The sequence below is a fragment of the Neophocaena asiaeorientalis genome, unplaced genomic scaffold, assembly GCF_003031525.2.
Source record: "Neophocaena asiaeorientalis asiaeorientalis breed wild unplaced genomic scaffold, Neophocaena_asiaeorientalis_V1.1 scaffold148, whole genome shotgun sequence".
In the NCBI taxonomy this organism is placed as follows: Eukaryota; Metazoa; Chordata; class Mammalia; order Artiodactyla; family Phocoenidae; genus Neophocaena; species Neophocaena asiaeorientalis.
The window spans coordinates 7,611,946-7,639,518 of record NW_020174050.1 but is presented as its reverse complement, the minus strand read 5'-3'; the positions used below and the strand labels follow the sequence as shown (position 1 = coordinate 7,639,518).

At 37.8% G+C, this 27,573-nt stretch overlaps 1 protein-coding gene across 2 annotated transcripts in view; it reads left to right on the top strand.

Annotated features, from left to right (window-relative positions):
* Positions 1 to 27,573, top strand: part of ANTXR2 (ANTXR cell adhesion molecule 2) — a 153,362-nt gene that overhangs the window by 55,482 nt on the left and 70,307 nt on the right. For both annotated transcript variants that reach the window (XM_024754074.1, XM_024754073.1), the window contains exon 12: positions 10,563 to 10,658. In XM_024754074.1, coding sequence (XP_024609842.1) covers positions 10,563 to 10,658 — 96 coding nt within the window. The remainder of the gene's footprint in view (positions 1 to 10,562; positions 10,659 to 27,573) is intronic.

Here is a 27,573-nt window from a genome sequence, read left to right as displayed (position 1 = left end):
CCCTCAAAAAACGGACAGACAGAACCCTAAGATAAATGACAAAAGCAAATCTATACAGACAAAATCACAAAGAAGCATACATATACATACTCACAAAAAAAAAGGAAAAATATATATATATTAAAAAAAAGAGAGAGAGAGCAACCAAATCAATAAACAAATCTTCCAGTGATAATAATGTCTAAATAAAAAACTAAGATAAAGGTAACTCAATGGTTGGGAGTCCACCTGCCAATGCAGGGGACATGGGTTTGTGCCCCAGTCCAGGAAGATCCCACATGCCGCGGAGCAGCTGGGCCCGTGAGCCATGGCCGCTGAGCCTGTGCTCCGCAGCAGGAGAGGTCACAGCAGTGAGAGGCCCACGTACTGCAAAAAAAAAAAGAAAGAAAAAATATAAAATAAAGTTATTGAAATAAAAAAATTATTAAAAGTAAAAATAAAAAATAATTAAAAAAGAAAGAAGAGAGCAAGTAAACGAAAAAACAATTCCACCAATGATAACAAGCACTAATAACTATTCTAAAAAATAAACAAAAAAAAATCCCTCAAAAAACGGACAGACAGAACCCTAAGATAAATGACAAAAGCAAATCTATACAGACAAAATCACAAAGAAGCATACATATACATACTCACAAAAAAAAAGGAAAAATATATATATATTAAAAAAAAGAGAGAGAGAGCAACCAAATCAATAAACAAATCTTCCAGTGATAATAATGTCTAAATAAAAAACTAAGATAAAGGTAACACCAGAAACAAATTAGATGCAGAAGGCAAACCCCAAGTCTACTGTTGCTCCCAAAGTCCACCTCCTCGATTTGGGATGATTCGTTGTCTATTCAGGTATTCCACAGGTGCAGGGTACATCTCTCCCTGGATCACAGGACCCTGGCAGTGGCGGGCTGCACAGGCTCCTGGGAGGGGAGGTGTGGATAGTGAGCTGTGCTTCTTGGTGGCTGCAGCAACAGTCTTAGCGTTTCATGCCCATCTCTGGCATCCACGCTGATAGCTGTGGCTCGTATTCTTCTCTGGAGCTTGTTTAGCTGGTGCTCTGAATCCTCTCTCCTCGTGCACCCGAAAACAATGGTCTCTTGCCTCTTAGGCAGGTCCAGATTTTTTCTGGACTCCGTCGTTGCTAGCTGTGGCGCACTAGCCCCCTTCAGGCAGTGTTCACGCAGCCAACCCCAGTCCTCTCCCTGGGATCTGACCTCTGAAGCCGGAGCCTCAGCTCCCGGCCCCCACCCATCCCGGCGGCTGAGCAGACAAGCCTCTAGGGCTGGTGAGTGCTGGTCAGTACTGATCCTCTGTGCAAGAATCTCACTGCTTTGCCCTCTGCACCCCTTTTGCTGCGCTCTCCTCCGTGGCTCCAAAGCTTCCCCCGTGCCACCTCCCGTCTCTGCCAGTGAAGGGGCTTCCTAGTGTGTGGAAACTTCCTCCTTCACAGCTCCCTCCCAGAGGGGCAGATTCCATCCCTATTCTTTTTCTCTGTTTTTCCTTTTTTCTTTTGCCCTACCCAGGTACGTGGGGAGTTTCTTGCCTTTTGGGAGGTCTGAGGTCTTCTGCCAGCATTCAGTAGGTGTTCTATAGGAGTTGTTCCACATGTAGATGTATTTCTGATGTATTTGTGGGGAGGAAGGCGATCTCCACGTCTTACTCCTCTACCATCTTGAAGGTGCCACCTCCATCTCATGATTTTATGGTTTTATATTTTGATATTTTAATTTGAGAGACATCCTTCCTCCAGCAAACAAAACAAAGCAACGCGATATTATCTGTAGAGAGATAGTTTGTTTCTTGTTGTAAGAAAACATTGCAGGGAAAACAAGCATCGATATGGACTCTTGGATCACTATTGAATTCCCTGGATAACTCTTTAACAACAACTGTTTTTATTTTGAAAATAGCTAGTTGTTTTTTGCCCCTTTTTATCTTCAATTCATGTTGCAATTTATAGGTTTTGTGGATGTTGTAATGTGTAGGTTTCCTGGTCCCTCAGGATGTGGTTGAGATTACAGACATTTGTGGTATATGATATCTCAGTGTTTTGCTCACTGAAATGGGGTTCTTTTTCCATCCTCCTTCCTATTCTGTACCTCCAGCTGTCTTTTTTCACCTCTCTTTCACAGAAGCAGGAAAACAAATCTTTGTCTGCATCCTATAACCATGCACAGTTTCTGTGTGCAGGGATGCTGAAGCTTAATGACTCATTTGGAATGTACAGGTTGTTTGCTTCTTGGAAAGAGGAAGTCTTTCTAGGTCTTGCTAGTTCTAAGGGGAGCGTAACGTGACTCGAGGTGGTTTTAAGAGTAAGGTGATTTCAGAAAAAGGAACATCAGTTGTGTCAGAGATGGAGAGAAAATTTGGCGGCACGTTGTTATATTAAATAAGGCATCTGAATATTTTCCCTTGAGAAGAGATTTAAGCAAAGCCCTGAGGAAGGTGAGGGAGTGAGCCCTGAAGACCATGCAAGGGAAGAGTGTTCTTGCGGAGGGAGCAGCTCGAACAGAGCCTAAGATGGGAGTGTATGTGGCTGGTTTAAAGAGGAGCAAAGCAGCCAGTGTGCAGAGTGGAGGTAGCTGGGGAAGGAGGCCTGAGATGAGTAGGAGAGCGTGGAGGGAGGGGAGAGATCATGGAGAGTTTTGTAAGTCATTGTAAGATTCTGAGTGTTTTTCTAAGTGAAACAGGAGCCACTGAAGGTGACACGGTGTGACTGTGTTTTAAAAGGATCATTCTGACTGCTGTGCAAAAATAGACTTTGCAGGTAGGGGCCAAAGTGGAGACCTGGAGACCAATTCTGTGGCTAGTTCAGTAATCTAGGAGAGGGGATGGTGACTCCACTGGGCAGATAGCAAGGGAGATGGTGGGAAGTGGTTAGATTTGAATATATTTTAAAGGTGGAGTCTACCGGATACCTAGACAGATTAGATACGGGTGTGAGAGAAAGACAATAAGGACAGTTCCAGGCTTTTTCACCTGAGCAACTAGAAAGATGAGTTGTCATCAGGTAGAGACGTTTTTTGAAAAAAGATGAGGAGGTCTGTTTTGGAAATGTTGAGTGAAAGATGTCCATTTTTCATCTCAGTGGGAGTGTCAGAAAGGCTGTTGAATACACAAGTCTGAAGTTCTAGAAAGAGGTCTGGATTGGAGGTGCACATTTGGGAGCTGTTGTATGGAATGAAAAAGTCAACCAAATTCCACATGATTTTTAATGAAAAAAAAAAAAAAGGAGCTTTTAGTAGGTAGAGCAAGAAGGGAAGGAAAGCTAGAGAAATGTTTTGTATTTATGGAGGAACCGAGATAAACTGGGTCTTGAAATGAGAGCAGGTCTTAGGCAAAGAGAGAGGAGGGGGGACCATTTTACAGATAAATAGCAAACAGAAATTGAAGGGAGGAGGGACAAATTAGGGATACAGTATTAACAGCTATAAACCACTATATACTGAATAGATAAGCAACAAGTATTTACTGTATAGCACAGGGAGCTATACCCATTATCTTATAAAACCTTTAAAGGAATATAATCTGCAAAAATACTGAATCACTATAGTGTACACTTGAAACGAACAGAATATTGTAAAGCAATTATACTTTAATAAAAACTGAATTAAAAAAATTGAAAGTAGATATATTTGGTTGGGGTAAAAATAGTGGAAGGAAAGCTTGGAAAGAGAAAATTTAGATCAGATTATCCATGGCCAAAAAAAAAAACAAAAACAGAGCTTAGAGTTCATCCTACAGGTCTGTGGTTCCTAAACTTCAGTACACAGTGTTAAAATGAATGAAGGGAAGAAAATCTTCCACTTTCATGAGAGACTGAACTCAACTCTGCTGAGACAAAGGGCTAGAGGTTTTTTTTCCTTCCAGTTTTATTGAGATATAATTGACATACAGCACTGTATAAGTTTAAGGTGTACAGCATAATTATTTGACTTACATAACCACAGGATAATTCTTTTTTTCTAATTAGATTTAACCATTACTTTGATTTAAATGCAAATATGTCTGGTGTGTGGTAGTAATATCACTGTTTTATAGAATTAGAAAGTGAGAATGGAGTTGATGAGAAAGTATCTGCAGATGTGTGCATTACACCTCTATTCAGAATAGAAGACGACAGTGGATAATATGATGATAAATACCGCCCTTGTATTTACGTGATACCTAGCCTTTCAGGCATATTTGGATGTGATAATTAGGAGATATGAAGTTAGTAATCTTACTCATTCTTAGATGATGCTTTTGGCTCTTCACAGGCATTCGAAAAGCCAAACAAAATGAAACACCATTATTTAGCAATTGATTAATCCTTGTGGAAATCTCACAAATAAGGAACCTCCTCTGTTCTCCAAGAGCATCCGGGCTCGTTCTTACTAAGGCACTTATGTCACTGGGTTGTAATTTCCTGTTTACTTCTCGGCCTCTCTCTGCAGTCTGTGCCTTGCTCATCGCCTCCCGCTCAGTGCCTGATCCTTACACGAGGCAGGTGCTCCAAAATTATTTGTTAAAGGAATGAATGACAGTACCGGCATATTCAGTTTAAAAGTAGGGAAACTAAGGTTTGGACTTAAAAGATTTAAGACTAGAATCTGAGGAGGGTTTAGACTTAGGCAGTCCATTCTTTTCGTCTGTCTCAGAAGATCTAAATGTGTCTCCGCTTTAAAACATTCAGTGCAAGATGTCTTTTTTCCCCCCTTGGAGCCACTGCTCTTCTGATTCTTTTAGAATAATAATACTAAGAACAAATCTTATAAGCACTAGTTAAGTGCCAAACACTGTGCCAAGCCCTACACATGTGCTCAGCACTTCATGATTTCATTTAATTCTCACCACTCAAGAGGAGGCTATTACTATTACCTGAATGTTACAGATGAGCAAACTGAGGAACAGAGAGCCACCTCCAATCTTTAGTGCACATTGATGCAAACACATTAGAAGATGCTTCTGCTAGTAGGTGGATCCAACCCTCAGCATGCTACACAGCTTGATGAGCAGAATATTGGCTGATTTCAGCTTTTGCTGCCCCCGAGAAAGGGGAGACTTGGAGCCTGGAGGCCCTGGGGTTAAATTGCTTGCTCAGTTTCATAGTCGAGTAAATGCTAGAATTGGGAATTGAACCCAAGTTTGTCTTCTCCTGGCCTGAATACTTGCACAATCTTCCATTCGTTACCAGGTCCTAATTTGATTTATATAAGACAGAGGTTGGCAATTTTTTTCTGTAAAGGGTCAGATAGTAATTATTTTAGGCTTTAGGGGCTATACAGTTACACTACTCAACTCTGCCATTGTAACCCAAAGGCGGCCATAGACATATAAACAAACGGGCATGGCTGTGTTCAACATACCATATACACTAGAATTTGAATTTCATGTATTGATAATATATTTTTCTTTAAATTTTTTTCAGCTATGTACAATGTAAAAAATTTGTTTTAGCTTGCCAGGCATCTTATGAAACAGATGAGCTGATTTGGCCTTTCGGCCTTAGTTTGCTAGTTCCTGTTATGGAATATTTCAAAAGAATCTAGTAAATGAAATCATCACCTCTTTTATGACTATTTTTTCTTCCCCTAGCTCTAAATTCATGGAAGCAAAATTGTGGAGATTTAGTTCCCCACTTCTGTGTCTGTTTTATTCTAATGCGGTTGCTGTGATTAATTATTTTCTAGATAGATTGCAACAGGCTATTCACACACTTTTGAAATTTTTGCGTGATTCCTCTTTTCCCATAGTTGTTTTGCAAGTACAGTAGTGACTCTGATTTGTTTTCATACGTCTGTTATTCTGTTAGCTAGAATTTCATTTCTATTTGGCGGAGTGAAGTTTTTCGTTGTACATTATAACTTCCTTTTAATGAAGAAAAGGAAATTAGATGCAGATGAAGTTCAAAGACTGAATGTGTCCAGGATGACTAGAAAATATATTCCTTTTACCCTAAAATCAAGCTCAAGGTTCTGGTGTGTCCCCAGCTTAACCCTTAAAAGAGTTTTGGCTTCAAAGCCTTGGCCAACATCTAGGTACTAAATCTCCAACTGGACTCCTCAGCTAACTGTCTTTGTAGACATCTGAAAATGCTACTTGTTCAGAACTATAGCTAGGAAGAATTGATCCAACAAATGGCCGATTGGAAGGTCATCTAACAAATGGATATTAACCCAACAATTGGCCAATTCTCTCTGTTATAAAGAGGATTACTGCTTTCCAGAAATTTGTGTTTCATTATTTTCTTCAGCTGCTTCAGGTTCTACCAAGCCCTCTCAAATTCTATTTTTCAGACAAAGTTGTCTTTTCTTGTTCTTGCAATGAGCCACTCATTCGATCTCCTCTCCCTTCCTGGGCTTTCTTATACTTTCTCAGGAGGTCCTTTCAGAACCCCAGACCAGGCTAGTTCCTGCTTTGCCCTGTTTCTGTTGTACTCTCCTTCCATACTTCTCACATTTATGATTGTGTGTTCAAGGGTTGTCCCACCAACTAACCTGTGGGCTTCATGAAGACTTGTGCAACATTATAGCTTTGGCAGCTTTTTTAACTGCCTAGTGTTTAAAGAGCAGCACACCTAAACAGAGGTGAGAGGCTTTTAGTTTCCACCTATGATACATAACTCTGCATAACCAGATCTAGTTTCATCTGACTTTGCAGTTTGCCAGCATAGTATCTGCTCATAGGACTGAAATCTGTGTGTTTGACCTTTCCTTAATTTGTTTATAAAGTTATGTGAGCAATGAAATTATTTCCCTTTCATGGCTGAAGTCTTTCATGCTCTGATAACGGCTCTGGCAAATCAAAACAAAGGAACTGGGAAAGCCTAGATTTGTATGCAGTGAACTGAGCTAATGTTTGGAACCGGGGCATCCAGGGCTATGTTTATGGCAAGTTCGGGTTGCATTAAATTCTTTGCTTACTGTGACCTGTTTTCCATCATGCTTCTCTTAAATGTGATAAAGATTAAGTCTGTAGGTCTTCAGAAAGTGTGTATTTTCATAGTCAGTTTTCTTGTAGATTAATTTCAGAATCAGTTGAGATAATAATATTATTATACTAAATGTATGTTTGCATCTGGGTGTGCATAATGTTTTGTCAGTGTTCCTAACTGGGGCATTTTTGAAAGAAAATCCAAGAATTTTGACTGCCTATCATGGCCAGCCCATCTACTTTATATTCTGTCAGTATGATTTTCCGAATTTCCTGCTCATGACACATTTGTAGAAAGAAAAAACTAACCACTAAACTTTTAGCATATTCACACCCTCCAGTTTCACGTCCTTATTTCTGAACATAGGATTTGAATTCTAAGAAAAGGGAAAACAAATGTTCATACAACCCTTTTGGAAGTGGTGTGCACAGCCACATGGTGAGCATTTCCATGGATGCCGTGGCTCGATCCTCGTGTGGGAAAGGTCTGGTGGGGAAGGCTGCATTCATTCCATACATGAATGGTCACAGGTCGGGGTTATCTTATGTAAGGCCTTATATTCGAAGATGGGATCATGAATTTATACATTTGACAACACTTCTCCCATAAGATATCATAGTTTTCTATGTATTTCTTTGACATTCTTTTCCCATTATATTCTTGTTTGTCTAGATTTCAGAGCTTAGTATAATCAAGCCTATGGAGAATTGTATGATTTGTTCGTGAACGTTTAGAATTCTGTGTAGAAAGTTGCACTTTGAGTGTTTTCATAAGTATTCTGATGTGTGCTCTGAATTACTTTCTTTGGTTTTGAGGACAGAGAACTTAGATATGTGCCAGGAAATTTCCTATAAAGTATTTATCTCCTCTCTCTCTCTCTCTCTCTCTCTCTCTCTCTCTGACACACACACACACACACACACATGCACACACACACACATGCGCGCACACACACACACAGAACTTTCTGTGTGCAAGACACTGATTTAGACATTTAGGTTACATCAGTGATCACATGTTGAGCTTACACTTTCATTCTACCAAACTGTACATCAAGAAGTTGCAAGATGACTGCATGTCTTCTCATTTCTTAAATTTTAAATTAATTTTTTATGGTAAATATGTGGTAACATCTTGAAGTGCCTTAAGAATGGTCTAATAGTAAATATTAGAGCTTCATGAAGATTGTATGTGTATGTGTCTGTGTGTGAAGTTTCTGTAGTTATTTTTGTTGTCTTCTGAAAAATAAATTAAATGACATACTCAAGGATTCTAGGTGATATTTTGATGGTGTCTGTTTTGGTTCATTTGCAACCTAACATTAGTTACATAAACAGCTTGTATGGTTATTCCCTCTTGCATCCAGATGCAAAATTAGAAATCAAAGGATAGCTTTAATTGTTCATGTATACTTGATTCTTAATCTTTTCCTAAAAAAATTTCTGAAATTAATACACGTTTTATGGTCTATGCTGCTTTGAGAATTATTTTTAAAGTTATTTTTTTAATGGATTTACTAAAACTGAAGTGCTGTTAGTAATCAACATCTTTGAAAATTGATCTGTTTGGAGATAGTTTCCAAGTCAATATATGGTAATCACTTTTTCTTTTTTTTCCATTGTGATATTAACAAATGATATAGGGAAACTGTGACACACATTTCAAGATTTTTGTGATTAGCTATACCAAGTATATTTTGCTAGCACTCCCTAAAGTAATACTTTTGAAAAGTACCTTCTCTTCTCTTTTCAGTTATTTACAAATAACTGTTTACATAAAAATCATTATCTCTTTATGCATAGGTTATTATGTATTACAATTCAAATTCCATTATAAAATGTTCTAATTAAATGCTACCACCATTGTTGCTTCAACATCTGAAAGTCTCTTAGCTTTGATCAATCCTAACATTTCCCAAAATGGATTCTAGGAAATCTGAGTTCTATAGGATATTGATAATGTTATGAGAAAAAAAATTGACCTGTGTTGATATAAGTTGGACTGTTCTTTTTTACTACAGAGCCATTCAGGGCTTTAAAAATATGCTAATGTGTGCAGTGCTTTTTTAAGAGAGATAGCCTGGTTATAGCTTTGCCACAAAGAGTTTATGCTTTGGGAACAACTGACTTTCTTATTTTGTAGATTAGAAAGTGGAGTCCCTGAGAAATTAAACAACTTGCTTAAAATTAGACCTCCAGACTAAAATTTTTAAGACAATGCTATTCTAAGATGGAAACTGATAGGTTCTTCCCACTCAGCCTTTCTCTCTGTCAGCTCTTGGGCTAAATGTGGCTGTTGCCTTGACTTCTGGGCTTGTACTACTTATTTGTTTTGAATGATAGGAAATGTATCCCTGAAAAGCTGCCTTATAAAGGCCCAAATTTCCACGCAGACAGTGTATTGATTTATTTATAGTTTTGTTTTTCTGCCTTGAAATCTTCCCCTCCCCCCACCCAAAAAAATCCCCACAAACCAAACATGATTACTGGGGATCCTGGAGAGCAGTGGTTTGGAAGAGACAGCTCGTTCTCTTGGAAACTTTATCTCTGCACTAAAAATTCAACAAACACTCTTCTTTGTTTTTGTGGCTTTTTCAGTCTTATTTATTTGGAGTTCATTCTCTTAGTAAATAGTTTTAAGTGCCAGACATAGAGTACACATTATTAAGTAGGTTAGGCATAAGTGCTGCCTTCCTAGAGCTCACAGTGAATATAGAAAAGACAAATTAAATAAAAATTGTAGTTCATCATAAATAAATAAGCAAATAAATCAGTAAATATATTGTGATAAATGCTAAGATTAAAGTACAGAGAACTATGCCTTGTACAGTAAGGACGGGCATTTTCTAGCCAGAAGGTACAAGGAAGTCTTCCTGAGGAAGTGGCTTAAGCTAAACCTTATAGGATGTGTAGGTATTTGGTAGAAGAAGGGGGTCAGAGGCAGAGCCCAGAGCAGGGGTGTTAGACCTGGAGGAGATCGTCATTAGAAAGTGAAAAAGCACCAGTGTGGTTCTTGTGTGGGTAGTGCTTGAGCTGCCCTGAGACGTCTTCTGATATATGAACGCATGAGGTTGCATTCTTTTCTGATGCATACAAGAACGATTGTTGTTGGTTTGCCACCTGATTGGTGATTTTTGATAATCATCTTGTCCTACCATTTAAATATATAAAGTAAATAATTTTCCATTATCAAAAAGTCTGGGAAAATTCTGCATAAATTCTGCCTAGAGGTAATCATGCTTGTAACCAGAATAATCCTTTCCCAGAGACAAAAGGTAGGGACCGTACAGACCATTCGCACAAACCCAAATTGTGATTTTTCCTATTTTTTTTTAAGGCATAATTTCAAACAGTTTGGAAGATGTTTATACTAATTACTGCCTATCTTAATATACATGAAATATAATATAAGGAAATTGAATACAAATAGATTATAATATACTTAATAGATTATATAAATGTAATCAAGTAAAATATAATATAAATAGAGTATAAGGTAATTTATAGAATTTAAAGGAATATGAGAGAAATCTGGTTTAAGATTATGATGTTTTCTGTAACTTTTTCTGATGCTTCCTTAAAAAACATGTGTTTGGGATTTGACCCTAAACTTTGCTGACATCCTTGTTTTTGTTTTGTGCTTCCTCTAGTCTAGTGGGATTGCAGCCATCATTGCTATTTTGGTGTTACTGCTACTCTTGGGCATCGGTTTGATGTGGTGGTTTTGGCCCCTTTGCTGCAAAGTGGTGAGTGAGAAGGATTTGAAATCCTACTCTTTTTTTTTTTAAACATCAAGGTGAAATATGCATCAATATTCAACAACAGCAAAGTTTCAATTAGCAAATTGAATTCTAATAGTTTTTGTCATTATAATAAATTGTATTCATGCATGCCAATAAATGTTTATTATAAAACTTCATCAAAAAAAGGCTTCAAAATCAGATTTGGGGGAAGAAGGGGAAAAGAAGGTAGGACAGGTTGTAGGAATAAAGGGTTTTCCATGCAAGTACAAAAGAATTTCAAGAAAATTGAATGATATGTTCTGCTGGATTCATTGAGAGAGGTTGATAATCTGTCAGTTTGGTTTTTTTTCAGTGCTTATTGAATGTTTCATTACTTCTTTGAAAGATCTACTATTTCAGGACCTTCTCTGTTTGCCTCTTAGAAAAACATTTTAGAAATAAGTCATGTGCAAATGTTAGAGTATCTGTTAAATAGTCACTTTATGACAGCTGATTTCAGGTTGTGTCATCTTTCATGTTTGAGTCAAACCTCTGAAAGAATATGGGTAATAAGCTTTCTAGCGCTACTGTAACAAATTGCCACATATTTGGTAGCTTAAAGCAACACAAATTTATTATCTAAGTTATGTAATCACAGATCCAACATGGGTCTCACTGATCTAAACTGGGTTAAAAGGTATCCGCAGTGATACATTCCTCTCTTAATGCTCTAGAACAGAATCTGTTCCCTTGCGTTCTCTGGCCTCTAGAAGCCACCTCCATTCCTTGCCTTGTGAGCCCCTTCCTCCACCTTTAGAGGCAGCCACATTGCATCTTTGTCACCATTATTCTGTAGTCACATGTTCCTCTGACTCTGAGCCCAGCTGGGAAAGGACCTCCAGTGTTAAGGAACCATGTGATTAGGTTTGACCCACCTGGATAATCCAGGATGATCTCCTATCTCAAGGTCCTTAACCTTAATCACATCTGCAAAGTCTCTTTGGCCCTGGAAGGCAATTTATTCACAATTCCAGGGAATTAGGATGGGGACATCTTTATAGAGCCATTATTTTTCCTGCCACAGGGCGGAACGTTGAGTAAAAAACATCAGCACATTTCAAGCAATACAACTTGGATTGTTCAGGCTTCATAGAAAAGGTTATTCTGAAGAAGCACTCCTTCAAATCATGCTACTACCTATTTTGATAATATTCCTTTCCTTATCAGCACTTTATACAGAACTTTATATTCTGTAGGTCAGAGTAGTGTTTTACATAATATTACTAGACTGCCTTTTTCTCCCTCCCTGCTGCTGACTGATTTCCGCTTCCTTGCAACTTCAGGCAGTGCTTTGTATTACTACTGCATTTATTATTCATTGTACTTCAGTCTGCTTTCATGAGACAACTCTACAATCCTTTATCTCAGAGCAGTTGGCCCATGGAGGAGGCACAGAATTAACTTAGACAACAGTAGAGACAAGAAACATCCTGTCTCTTTGCTGAACTAATCAGTTTCCTGCTATAGCAATTTATGCTCAAACGGTTTCCTGTAGTAATCTTGATTGTCTTAGATATGGTGATTTTAGGCTAGCTAGCACTCTTGAGTCTCAAATTAAAAAGCAAAAAGGTGCCTTAATGTGATGTGTGCTCCTTGTTTTTCTAATTTAAACTTCACAATGGTGGATTTCCTTATTTCATTACTTTGCAATTTCATATAATATTGACCAGAGGGCTCAAAAGTGTCAAAGTGGTATTTTATTTTATATTATTATTATTATTTTTTTTTTTTTTTTGCGGTATGCGGGCCTCTCACTGCTGTGGCCTCTCCCGTTGCGGAGCACAGGCTCCGGACGCGCAGGCTCAGTGGCCATGGCTCACGGGCCTAGCCGCTCCATGGCATGTGGGATCTTCCCGGACCGGGGCACGAACCCATGTCCCCTGCATCGGCAGGTGGACTCTCAACCACTGTGCCATCAGGGAAGCTCCAAAGTGGTATTTTAAAAGGATGCTTGTGAAGACTGAAATGGGCTTCTTTGGGAGGTTGCTAGATGTACTCAGATAAAGTCTCCACCATCAAATGGGGTATTATAGAGAGGATTCAATCATCAGGTGGTTAGAATAGATCCATTCCATCCCTGGGTCTCTGCAGACTGGGAATCATGCAGCATATTTCTTTATGCAAGGCACAGAGAGACACCATTAAGGCATGTTTTTACAATGTCAGGAGGGCTTCCTATTCTCAGAAGCATCATGAATGCTTACTAATTTCTGCAACTTACTTAATAGAGAGAAGCATCTTTATTTTACATTTAGAAATACAGACTGTAGAGCAGCTAGCCCTGAGTATGAGCTTGCATTTAGACCTAGGAATAAATGAATCAGAGCATAAAACTTAAACTAGGTTTAAACTAGGTTTAAAAGCAGGGAGAGAGAGAGATTGGTTCAAGATAGTGGAGTAGAAGGACATGCGCTCACTCCCTCTTGCGAGACCACTGGGATCACAACTAACTGCTGAACAGTCATTAACAGGAAGATACTGGAACTCACCAAAAAAGATACCCCACATCCAAAGACAAAGGAGAAGCCACAATGAGACAGTAGGAGAGGCACAATCACAATAAAATCAAATCCTATAACTGCTGGGTGGGTGACTGACAAAGTGGAGAACTCTTATACCACAGAAGTCCACCCACTGGAGTGAAGGTTCTGAGCCCCATGTCAGGCTTCCCAACCTGGGAGTCAGGCAATGGGAGGAGGAGTTCCTAGAGAATCAGACTTTGGAGGCTAGCAAGATTTGATTGCAGGACTTCGACAGGACTGAGGGAAACAGAGACTGTACTCTTAGAGGGCACACACAAAGGAGTGTGTGCATCAGGACCCAGGGGGAGGAGCAGTGACCCCATAGGAGACTGAACCAGACCTACCTACTAGTATTGGAGGGCTCCTGCAGAGATGGGGATGGCTGTGTCTCACAACAGGTACAAGGACACTGGCAACAGAAGTTCTGAGAAATAATTCTTGGTGTGAACCCTCCCAGAGTCCACCATTAGCCCCACCAAAGGGCCTGTAGGCTCCACTGCTGGCTCAACTAAGGCCAAACAACCAACAGGGAGGGAACTCAGCCCCACCCATCAACAGACAAGTGGATTGAAGTTTTACTGAGCTCTGCCCACCAGAACAACACCCAGCTCTACCCACCACCAGTCCTTCCCATCAGGAAGCTTGCACAAGCCTCTTGGATAGCCTCATCCACCAGAGGGCAGACAGCAGAAGCAAGAAGAACTACAATCCTGCAGCCTGTGGAATGAAAACCACATTCACAGAAAGATAGACAAGATGAAAAGGCAGAGGACTATGTACCAGATGAAGGGACAAGATAAAACCCCAGAAAAACAACTAAATGAAGTGGAGATAGGCAACCTTCCAGAAAAAGAATTCAAAATAATGATAGTGAAGATGATCCAGGACCTCGGAAAAAGAATGGAGGCAAAGATGGAGAAGCTGCAAGAAATGTTTAACAAAGACCTAGAAGAATTAAAGAACAAACAAACAGAGATGAATAATACAATAACTGAAATGAAAAATACACTAGAAGGAATCAATAGCAGAATAACTGAGGCAGAAAAACGGGTAAGTGACCTGGAAGACAGAAGGGTGGAATTCACTGCTGTGGAACAGAATGAAGAAAAAAATAATGAAAAGAAATGAAGACAGCCTAAGATACTTCTGGGACAACATTAAACACACCAACATTCACATTACAGGGATCCCAGAAGGAAAAGAGAGAAAGAAAGCACCCGAGAGGGGCTTCCCTGGTGGCGCAGTTGTTGAGAGTCCGCCTGCCGATGCAGGGGACACGGGTTCTCGCCCTGGTCCGGGAAGATCCCACATGCCGCGGAGCGGCTGGGCCCGTGAGCCATGGCCACTGGGCCTGCGCGTCCGGAGCCTGTGCTCTGCAATGGGAGAGGCCCAGGTACAAAAAAAAAAAAAAAAAGTAAAGAAAGCACCCGAGAACATATTTGAACAGATTATAGTCGAAAACTTCCCTAACATGGGAAAGGAAATAGCCACCCAAGTCCAGGAAGTGCAGAGAGTCCCAGGCAGGATAAACCCAAGGAGAAACACACTGATACACATAGTAATCAAGTTGACAAAAATTAAAGACAAAGAAAAATTATTAAAAGCAACAAGGGAAAAACAACAAATAACATACAAGGGAACTCCCATAAGGTTAACAGCTGATTTCTCAGCAGAAACTCTACAAGCCAGAAGGGAGTGGCATGATATATTTAAAGTGATGAAAGGGAAGAACTTACAACCAAGATTGCTCTACCCAGCAAGGATCTCATTCAGATTCGAAGGGGAAATCAAAAGCTTTAAAGACAAGCAAAAGCTAAGAGAATTCAGCACCACCAAACCAGCTCTACAACAAATGCTAAAGGAACATCTCTAAGTGGGAAACACAAGAGAAGAAAAGGACCTACAAAAACAAACCCAAAACAATTAAGAAAATGTTGAAAGGAACATACATATCAATAATTTCCTTAAATGTGAATGGATTAAATGTTCCAACCAAAAGACACAGGCTCACTGAATGGAAACAAGAACAAGACCCATATATATGCTCTCTACTAGAGAACAACTTCAGACCTAGGGGCACATACAGCCTGAAAGTGAGGGGATGGAAAAAGATATTCTATGTGAATAGAAATCCAAAGAAAGCTGGAGTAGCAATACTCATATCAGAAAAAATAGGCTAAAAAAAAGTAAGTTACAAGACACAAGGACGGTTAATACATAATGATCAATGGATCAATCCAAGAAGAAGATATAACAATTATAAATCTGTATGCATCCAACATAGGAGCACCTCAATACATAAGGCAAATGCTAACACATATAAAAGAGGAAATTGACAGTAACACAGTAATAGTGGGGGACTTTATCACCTCACTTACACTGATGGACAGATCATACAGATTGAAAATTAATATGGAAACACAAGCTTTAAATGACACAATAGAACAGATAGATTTAATTGATATTTATAGGACATTCCATCTGAAAACAGCAAATTACACTTTCTTCTCAAGTGCTCATGGAACATTCTCCAGGATAGATCAAATCTTGAGTCACAAATCAAGCCTCGGTAAATTTAAGAGAATTAAAATCATATCAAACATCTTTTCTGACCACAATGCTATGAGATGAGAAATCAATTACAGGAAACACAAACACACGGAGGCTAAACAATACATTACTAAATAACCAAGAGATCACTGAAGAAATCAAAGAGGAAATCAAAAAATACCTAGAAATAAATGACAACAAAAACACAATGATCCAAACCTATGGGATGCAGCAAAAGCAGTTCTATGAGGGAAGTTTATAGCAATACAATCCTACCTCAAGAAACAAGAAACAGCTCAAAAAAAATATAACCTTCCAACAAAAGGAACTAGAGAATGAAGAACAAACGAAACCCAAAGTTAGTAGAAGGAAAGAAATCATAAAGATCAGACCAGAAATAAATGAAAGAGAAACAAAGAAAACAATAGAAAAGATCAATAAAACTAAAAGCTGGTTCTTTGAGAAGTTAAACAAAATTGATAAACCTTTAGCCGGACTCATCAAGAAAAAGAGGGAGAGGACGCGAATCAATAAAATTAGAAATGAAAAAGGAGAAGTTACAACAGACACCGCAGAGATACAAATCATCCTAAGAGACTACTGCAAGCAACTCTATGCCAATAAAATGGACAACCTGGAAGAAATGGACAAATTCTTAGAAAGGTGTAACCTTCCAAGACTGAACCAGGAAGAAATAGAAAATATGAACAGACCAATCAAAAGTTATGAAATTGAAACTGTGATTAAAAATCTTGCAACAAACAGAAGTCCAGGACCAGATGGCTTCACAGGTGAATTCTATCAAACATTTACAGAAGAGATAATACCCATCCTTCTCAAACTCTTCCAAAAAATTGCAGAGGAAGGAACACTCCCAAACTCATTCTACAAGGCCACCATCACCCTGATACCAAAACTAGACAAAGACACTACAAAAAAAGAAAATTACAGAACAATGTCACTGATGAATATAGATGCAAAAATCCTCAACAAACTACTAGCAAACAGAATCCAACAGCACATTAAAAGGGTCATACACCATGATCAAGTGGGATTTATCCTAGGGATGCAAGGATTCTTCAATATACACAAATCAATCAATGTGATATACCATATTAACAAATTGAAGAATGAAAAACATATGATCATCTCAGTAGATGCAGAAAAAGCTTTTGACAAAATTCAACACTGATTTATGATAAAAACTCTCCAGAAAGTGGGCATAGAGGGAACCTAGCTCAACATAATAAAGGCCATATACGACAAACCCACAGCAAACTTCATTCTCAATGGTTTGAGAACATTTCCTCTAAGATTACTGAAATTGTTTCCTCTAAGATCAGGACGAAGATAAGGATGTCCACTCTCACCACTATTATTCAACATAGTTTTGGAAGTCCTGGTGATGGCAATCAGAGAAGAAAAAGAAATAAAAGAAATACAAATTGGAAAAGAAGTAAAACTGTCACTGTTTGCAGATGACATGATACTATACATAGATAATCCTAAAGATGCCACCAGAAAGCCACTAGAGCTAATCAGTGAATTTGGTAAAGTTGCAGGAGACAAAATTAATGCACAGAAATCTCTTGCATTCCTATACATTAACAATGAAAGATCAGAAAGAGAAATTAAGGAAACAATCCCAGTCACCATTGCAACAAAAAGAATAAAATACCTAGGAATAAACCTACCTAGGAAGACAAAAGACCTGTATGCAGAAAACTATAAGACACTGATGAAAGAAATTGAAGATGATACCAACAGATGGAGAGATATACCATGTTCTTGGATTGGAAGAATCAACATTTGAAAATGACTATACTACCCAAAGCAATCTACAGATTCAATGCAATCCCTATCAAATTACCAATAGCATTTTTTTTACAGAACTAGAACAAAAGATCTTAAAATTTTTATGGAGACACAAAAGACCCCGAATAGCCAAGCAGTCTTGCGGGAAAAAAATGGAGCTGGTGGAATCTGATGCCCTGACTTCAGAATATATTACAAAGATACAGTAATCAAGACAGTATGGTACTGGCACAAAAACAGAAATATAGATCAATGGAACAGGATAGAAAGCCCAGAGATAAACCCATGCACCTATGGTCAGCTAATCTATGACAAAGGAGGCAAGGATACACATTGGAGAAAAGACAGTCTCTTCAATAAGTTGTGCTGGGAAAACTGGAAAGCCTCATGTAAAAGAATGAAATTAGAACACTCCTTATCACTGTACACAAAAATAAAATGGATTAAAGACCTAAATGTAAGACCAGATACTATAAAACTCTTAGAGGAAAACACAGGAAGAACACTCTTTGACATAAATCACAGCAAGATCTTTTTTGACCCACCTCCTAGAGTAATGGAAATAAAATCAAAAATAAACAAATGGGGCCTAATGAAACTTAAAATCTTCGGCACGGCAAAGTAAACTATAACCAGGACGAAAAGGCAACCCTCAGAAGGGGAGGAAATATTTGCAAATGACTCAATTTACACAGGATTAATCTCTAAAATATACAAACAGCTCATACAGCTCAATATTAAAAAAACCAAACAAACCAATAAAAAAATGGGTAGAAGTCCTAAATAGACATTTCTCCAAAGAATACATACAGATGGCCAAGAGGCACATGAAAAGCTGCTGAACATCACTAATTATTAGAGAAGTGAAAATCAAAACTACAATGAGGTATCACCTCACACCAGTTAGAATTGTCATCATCAGAAAGTCTACAAACAACAAATGCTGCAGAGGGTGTGGAGAAAAGGGAACCCTCTTACACTGTTGGTGGGAATGTAAATTGATACACCATTATGGAGAATAGTATGGAGGTTCCTTAAAAAACTAAAAACAGAATTACTGTATGACCCAGCAATCCCACTACTGGCCATATACCCAGAGAAAACCATAATTCAAAAAGACACATGCACCCCAATGTTCATTGCAGCACTATTTACAATAGCCAGGTCATGGAAGCAGCCTAAATGCCCATCAACAGATAAATGGATAGGAAGAAGATGTGGTACATATATACAATGGAATATTACTCCGCAAAAGGAACAAAATTGGGTCATTTGTAGAGACTGTCATACAGAGTGAAGTAAGTCAGAAAGAGGAAAACAAATATTGTATATTAATGCATATGTGTGGAATCTAGAACAATAGTACAGATGAACCAGTTTGCAAGCAGAAATAGAGACACAGATGTAGAGAACAAACGTATGGGCACCAAGGGTGGAAAGGTGGGGAGAGGTGCGGTGGTGGTGGTGTGAGGAATTGGGAGATTGAGACTGACATATATACACTAATATTTATAAAATACATAACTAATAAGAACCTGCTGTATAAAAAAATAATTAAAATAAAATTCAAAAAAATAAAAAAGCAGGGAGAAGGTAGAGGTAAATTCTGCATTCAGCCCTTTGCAATCTAGTATGTGCCAATACTGGCTTGGAACTGGGGTCCAGAAATGATTATCATATGATATGGAAACTCACATTTTAATATGAAACACAGAAGCGTGGGCAAAGTGTGAATGGAAGGTTACGGGCACCCCAATAGCAACATGTGTAAAGAACACAAAGGAGGAGGGATTTGCCAGAGTTGAGGGATTGTTTCAGGGAAACCGGATGGAGCTACTGACTCCAAACTGAGTTTTAAATAATGAATAAGATGTTGGCAGTTGATGAGGGACTTTTCCCATGAAGTGTGTGTGGAATTACAAGTTATTTGGGCATGCTTTGGGAAGTCCTAGGCTGAGGCCAAGTGAGCCAGGGAAAGGGACCGGTGAAAGATGGTTTAGGATCCAGGCGTGAATGCCATTAAGGAGGGCCTCCTATGTCTTTGAGGAAGTTTGAACTCACCCTAGGGATGAGGAGAAGCCACTGGAAAGATTTGATCACTGTAATCCCCTGAAAGAAGCTTTGCTTCCTGTATGTGTTGCTGAGGTCTGGTCCTGGTGGGGATAAAGTCTTATCCATCTGAGTTCCATCAGCAATTGAAATGGAAAGCCAGTTACAGATAGTGCACTTTAGATATGGCAATGGGGAGGGGAGAGGAGCAATATAGGGGCTGGGGAGAGGCAGGTACAAACTACTGGGTGTAAGATAGGCTACAAGGATGTATTATACAACACAAGGATTATAGCCATTATTTTGTAATAACTTTAAATGGAGTGTAGCCTTTAAAATTTGTATGAAAAAAGCAATATGGCCTGAGCAAGTATCTCTAACAAAATGTAGAGTGTTGGAGTATAAAAAGGAAGCTAAGTGAACTAGAGAAAAATGAGGAGGTGATGTGAAAAGAAGGGGAAAAGGAGACTATAACCTTGTGAAAACAAATCTCTTGAGTGTACCAGAAGGTGTTATGGTACAGTTGCAGGTTATTTATCTGATTATGTTAGAGAATAGCATGTGGTTAAAAATTTTTGTTTTTAGTTGGGGTATAGTTGTTTTACAATGTTGTGTTAGTTTCTACTGTACAGCAAAGTGGAGGTCCCTGTGCTATACAGCAGGTTCTCATTAGTTATCTATTTTATACATATTAGTTAGTGTATATCTGTTAATCCCAATCTCCCAATTCATCCCACCCCACCTTTCCCACTTTGGTGTCCATATGTTTGTTCTCTATGTCTTTGTCTCTATTTATGCCTTGCAAACAGGTTCATCTGTGCCATTTTTCTAGATTTCACATATATACATTAATATATGATATTTGTTTTTCTCTTTCTGACTTACTTCACTCTGTATGACAGTCTCTAAGTCCATCCACGTCTTTACAAACAACCCAGTTTTGTTCCTTTTTATGCCTGAGTAATATTCCATTGTATATATGTACCACATCTTCTTCATCCATTCGTCTGTCTATGGACATCCAGATTGCTTCCATGACCTGACTATTGTAAATAGTGCTGCAATGAACATTGGGGTGCATGTGTCTTTTTGAATTATGGTTTTCTCTGGGTATATGCCCAATAGTGGGATTGTTGGGTCATATGGTAATTCTATTTTTAGTTTTCTAAGGAACCTCCATACTGTTCTCCATAGCGGCTGTATCAATTTACATTCCCACCAGCAGTGCAAGAGGGCTCCCTTTTCTCCACACCCACTCCAGCATTTGTTGTTGTAGATATTTTTTTTCATATCAGCCTATTCAGATCACCTACTTCTTCCTGTGTGAGTTTTGGCACATTGCATCTGTCAAAGAATTGATCCATTTAATCTGTTATCAAATTTGTAGGCATAAAATTGTTTATAATATTCTTTTATTATAATGTTAATATCTGTGGAATCTGTCTTGATGTCTCCTCTTTCATTTCTTTTTTTTTTTTCTTTTTTTGGTAGATTTTTTTATGATGGCCATACTGACCGGTGTGAGGTGATACCTCATTGTAGTTTTGATTTGCATTGCTCTAATAATAGTGATGTCAAGCAGCTTTTCATGTGCCACTTGGCCATCTGTATGTCTTCTTTGGACAAATGTCTGTTTAGGTCTTCCACCCATTTTTGGATTGGGTTGTTTGCTTTTTTTAATATTGAGCTGTATGAGCTGTTTCTATATTTCAGAGATTAATCCTTTGTAAATTGAGTCATTTGCCATTATTTTCTCCCATTCTAAGGAGAAAGTATTGAGGGTTGTCTTTTCATCTTGTTTACAGTTCCCTTTGCTGTGCAGAAGCTTTTTTCATTAGGTCCCATTTGTTTATTTTTGTTTTTATTTCCATTACTCTAGGAGGTGGGTCAAAAAAGATCTTGCTGTGATTTTTGTCCAAGAGTGTTCTTCCTATGTTTTCCTCTAATAGTTTGATAGTGTCTGGCCTTACATTTAGGTCTTTAATCCATTTTGAGTTTATTTTTGTGTATGGTGTTAGGGAGTGTTCTAATTATATTCTTTTACGTGTAGCTGTCCAGTTTTCCCAGCACCACTTATTGAAGAGACTGTCTTTTCTTCATTGTATATTCTTTCCTCCTTTGTCATAGATTAGTTGACCATAGGTGCTTGGGTTTATCTCTGGACTTTCTATCCTGTTCCATTGATCTATATTTCTGTAGCTTAACAATTTTTAAGCAGCATTAAATTATTAGGGATCATTTTGCACTTTATCATTATCAGTCATATTACTTTTTCATGGGAAAGGAAATGTATTTATTTCAGCTTGGTGTTTTACAAATTTCTTTGGTTTGATTGTCTTTTAAGTACTAGGGCCAAATATTTAACCTTTCAACTAAAACATGATTAAACAGCTTATAATGTCTGTTTTCAGGCACATTTAGATTATGTCAGCAATCACCTCTTTGGGAATCATATGCTCAGGAGCTCTTATCAAGATAGAAATACTGGGAAAAAAACCCTGAACGGAGGCACCAATATCTGTCACACATTCTTCATTCAATCATTTCATATTTTTAAAAAAATATCTTATGATATAATTTAACCATTCATTGTTCAGCGATTAAAAGTTCACAGATATTTAATTAATGACTCAGAGATGACAGTGTTACTTATAGCTTAAGCAGTGGTTCTCAGGTGTTTTTCTGTTCCTGATAACTGGAAGGCTCTCAGAGTAGTAGCTGTCAGATTTCCATTGGTAGTGCCTCTCTCTGAAGGGAAAGGGTGGTTGGGTGAGACATCTCCAGGGATCAGTATGGTTTAGGAAAGCCCCTCTGTTAAGCTCAATAATGATCCCTAAATATATCCAGGTCTTAATTCCTGGAAACTGTGAATGTTATCTTACATGGCAAAAGGGACTTTGCAGTTATGATTAAATTAAGGATCTTGAAATAGGGAGATTATCTAGGATGACCTAGATGGCTCTAAATGCCATCACAAGTGTCGTTATAAGAGGGAGGCAGAGGAGATAAGACCACAGAAGGGGAAAAGGCAGTGTGACCATGGAGGCAGAGATTGAAGTGATGTACCTTCTAGGCAGGGAATGCTGACAGTCACCAGAAGCTGGGAGGGGCAAGGAGCAGATACTCCCCTGGCTCTTGAAGAAACAATCAGCTCTTCTAACACCTGATTTTAGCTTTGTAAGACTCTGTTTGGACTCCTGGCATCCAGAACTGTAAGAAAATAAATTTCTGTTGTTTTAAACCACTAAGTTGGTGGTAATTTGTTGTAGCTGCTTTAAGAAACTAATAGATTTCCTAAATGATTCTGATAATTGCCAGGGTTGAGAATCACTGCTCAGGGCTCTTGATTTGGGGAATTCACATGTAATATGTTTCTAGTTCAACTCATTACAAAAACGGTTTATGAAGTACAAGAGGTTTTAAGATGGTAGATGGTTCCACGACAATTAAAACCAATATGCATTCTTTAAAATTAGAATTACCATTCTGTTTTGTTTTGGGTAACTGTAAAGTAAATATGCAACGCTTTATAGACTGAGTAGAATTTACTCACTGTTTCAGAGTGACCAGGGATTTGTCGAAGAAACAGGTTTCTAATTTTCAGAAGTATCCAACTTATATATGTTATTAGAACCTATTGACAGCAAAGCTCCATGGTCAGCTTTCTCAGGGTGCTTGTTATTTGCTGTAAGAGGCCAGAACAATCCCATTCATATTCAGATACATATCACTACTTCAAGATTATGACAGACGAAGACAAATACCGTATGTCTTCACTTATATGTGCAACCTAAAAACAAAGGAACAAATATAGCAAAACAGAAACAGACACAGGTACAGAGAACAAACTAGTGGTTGCCAGAGGAGAGAGCAGGGGTGATGAGTGAAATAGGAGAAGGGGATTAAGAGGTTCAAACTACAAGTTATAAAATAAATTAGTCATGGGGATGTAATATACAGCACAGATAAAATAGTCTATAATATTGTTATAAGTGTGTATGGTATAAAAATATTGAATCACTGTGCTGTACACCTGAAACTAATATACTATTTTAAGTCAATTATACTTCAAAAAATTATGATAGTTCCTAGACCTACTATTATATTTCATAATTTAATGAATTAATAAAGAAGCACATAGTATTTCTGTATCACAGATTTGGTTTCTTGCTTTTAAAAATAGATTTTTACAGTTATATTTCAATACAGTTGGATTCCTTTTAATCCTGTGTATTTTAATTTAGCTTATTTATTCTGGGAAAGGGTTCATAGGTTCACCAGATTGCCAAAGAGGGACATAGAATAAAAAAGGTTAGAAAAACGCCCCTGCAATAGAATATCTGGCCACCAACGATGCTTTTAATATGAGACTATTTAAAAATTTTCAATCTTTCAGTTCATTTTAATGAGTAATTTCAAGGATAAAGGAGAGAGATGATATCATTTTAAATATTGCAGAATTGTGTCCTCTGTGTACCTAGGTTTTCCATGACAAATAGGATCTAAACCAGTGATATTTGGAGAACTTTATCTGATGATAATAATAATAGAACCCTATGCAAAGCTGGAATTTTAGGTGCTACCATTAGTGAATTACAGAGTGTGTTGAGTTTGCAAACTATTCCCTAAGGGGGAAAGTTTTCATTTTTGTGTGAAGTTATTTCTCACCATCTGTTTACGAGTCTGTACCCTGCTCATTGAGTATCCTCACATCCATCCTTTAACCACTTCTCTATAACAAACATCAGCAGCATCCTTCCTTTTCCCTTAAATTAAAAAAGGGGGTAAGAACGGTTAAAAAAATCATGTACTGAATCATGAGTGAGATATCAGAAAATACAGCTCTTTTCATCATTGTTAGCTTAGAATGTATGTTGAGTTTATGGCAGATCTGTTTTACTCTCAGGATGGCAGAACTGACAGTCCTATAGTTGCATCATTTGGAGGAACCAGACATTCTCCAGAATTACAGATGTAAGGCTAATGACGTGGCAAACAAAGACTTTCTGGAGTGTTGTCAATTAGAGTATGTTATCCAGCTGCAAATAAATGTCTAAATATGCTGGAAATGATAAATGTTCACTTTGATCTAGTGTCCTTGGCCAAAGTTCTCCATCCACAAGGGAAAATTGCAAGCTCATTTTTCCTTAGTGCATTTAAGACATTACAGAAAGATCTCATAAATCTTAATTTAAAAAAAAAACATTAAAAAAGTTATCTTTTTAAAGCCCAATTTTCTTATTAAGTAAGTTGAGCTTTCGTGATGAGGATATATCTGACTGGAGTTCTATGGAATCATTTTCTTAGCCAGCAACAGCTGTGCTGTTCTTTCCAAATAGTAATAATGCTTCTACACTGCACTTGTTTTTTATTGTTGAGGAGGGCTGTTGGTGCCTTTATTGAGTTACTTTAAGAGCAGCCTGATTTTTTTTTAGAATGCACAATAAAACAGAAGTAATTTAAAATTTAAATATGCCTTCCTTGCACCATTAGTTAAAATGATTTATATTTGGTTGCCTCCTTGAAATAGAGTGTGTTGTTAGTACTTGTTGCTTCCATGGTGATGTTTTCCAACAGAGCATCATTTACAAAACATGGTATCAAACCCTTCCTGGTCTTAGTTTATTTGCTTTGACAGCAGCACCTTTACTTAACTCACACTGTTCTCCCTAGTCCTCATTTGGCCTTTAAAATTATATTTATTGTCCAGACTTCCAAGTAGCTATTTATTTGTTCAAAGCAGACTCTTTGAACATTGATGAGTCTGTCAAGGAGGAAAGGAAAGGGAAGTGAGATAACCTCGACTATATCTTGGTCTGGATGTTGAAAGCACCTAACTTTGTGGGATTCAGAAAAGGGCTTCCCAAATACTTATGTCAGAGAATTTTGTATTCATGAGAGGAAAGGCACTACACTTGCTCTCTGATTTTATCAAAAAGAAAGGGAAGAATGAAAGGAAATCCTACATATATTTTAAACAAGGTTTTGTAAACACTAAGAATGATTTGTCTAAGTCTGTGGGCTCTTAGGCGCTTAGATGACATTGCTGATAAATTGGGCATTTGTTTCTGTCACTGGCAAGAATTGGTTCTGAAATACTACTTGATTTGCAGTCGTTATACAGTATCTTTTTTTTTTTTAATCCAAGGCAGTTCACTGTTGACAGTTCTTTTCACTCTTTTCTGAATATTGGAACATATGATTGCATCAAGCTGGCTGCAGGCTCCTGTACTGACATTTTCTAGCTCAAAGAATGCCCACATCACTCGAACATTTGAAAAGTGTTAATGAGCAGATCAAAAGGACTGTTGCCTGAAGCAGCTAACTTTTTTTTTTTATTTAAGAAATCGGCTCTCCTCCAAACTGAAATCTTCATTCTAACAGCTAAGTAGATGAGATGTAATCCTCCCTGATGATGATAATAACAAACGAAAAAAAAACTTGGAGAAGAATCAAAGTCTGCATATGGTTCACAAAGTGGTGAAAGTGTTTTCCAGAATCTTCAATACCGAGCTGAAGGATGCTAAGTGGAAAAAATCCTGGCAACTAGGCAATATTATGCCTTTTAAAATCTGCAAATTCTCATAAAATATGGTGCTTATGAATACATCCTTTTCAAAGATGAATGTGTTCTTGCACTATTTAATACAAGAATGGGATTCTCATGACTGTTATTTTTAATGTATTTGGACCAACAGTCAGGTTTCCTTTTCTCCTGCACTAATTTTACTGAAATGTAGAAATATCAGTGGACACAGACTTTTGCCATTTTTGGCTTTGGGGCTGAACGGTTTCAGATTATTTTCACTCTCCTTTGTTACTTATGAAGCTGTGTGGTAGAATGGAGAGAGGGAGCATTTTGAAACATCACACACACACACAAAACTTATTTCCTTTTCCAACATTTCTAGGGCAATGATGGTGGTCATATGAATGAATATGTTATGTCCCTATAAAATGGAGATGATAACATCTATCTCACACAGTTACCATAAATATTGATCTATATCTGTCTATCTGTATCCATCTATCCATCTATATGTCTATCCATCCATCTATTTAACCATCCATCCATGCATGCATCCCAGCAAGTAATAAACTCTCAACACATCTTAAGCCTTTTCTCCTGCACCCTTTCCCTTTGCAATCCAAACCTTATTTTAAAAGGATGTCATGTGGCAGAGGAAGTTGAACCCAGAGTTTAGAGGAAGATGGACCAGTTTAAATACTAATTCTAATGTTTTCCCTTTGTGTATCCTTGGACAAGTTACTGAATTCAGGCCTCCCTCTCCTTGTATTTAAAATAAGCATAGTAACTGCATAGGATTATTATGAAAATGAGAGAAATATAGAGTGCGTGGCATATGGCAGCACGAATAAATGTCATTATTGTTGATAGTATTAACGGCACACAGATGAGCCTTTGCTCTGCTTCAGTTTCTGAAAGTGCTATGATTTGTTGTTGTGGTGGTGGTATCTCTTAATCTACTAGGTCAAAATTTGATTTATGTATAGTATTAAGGGTTTTGTTTTCATTGTTAACGATGTAGAAAATATACTTGCCAGGATTTCAAAATCAATTTAAATTTATAAGAAGCAATGCATTTAGTCATACATAAGATTAATTACACATTATTGGAAAAACAAACCCTAAAGTTCATTTCTGGAATAAGGTGAATACAAATGTATGTAGACATATGGCCTACTTAATTATGTAAAGGCATAGGAGAAAAAGACTTGGTGGAAATATTGTGATATGTATTTTGTTTTATCATTCTATTAGAGTTTTCATTTTGGAAAGGGCCTACAGTGAATCAAATTTATTTCCCAGATGAATAAACTTAGCATGGTCTTACATTTTCCCATCTGTCTTTGAGTTCATTAGCTCTCTGACTTTACTGGTTGAAAGAGAAATTTGATACTTCATTTTCTTTGGAACTAGC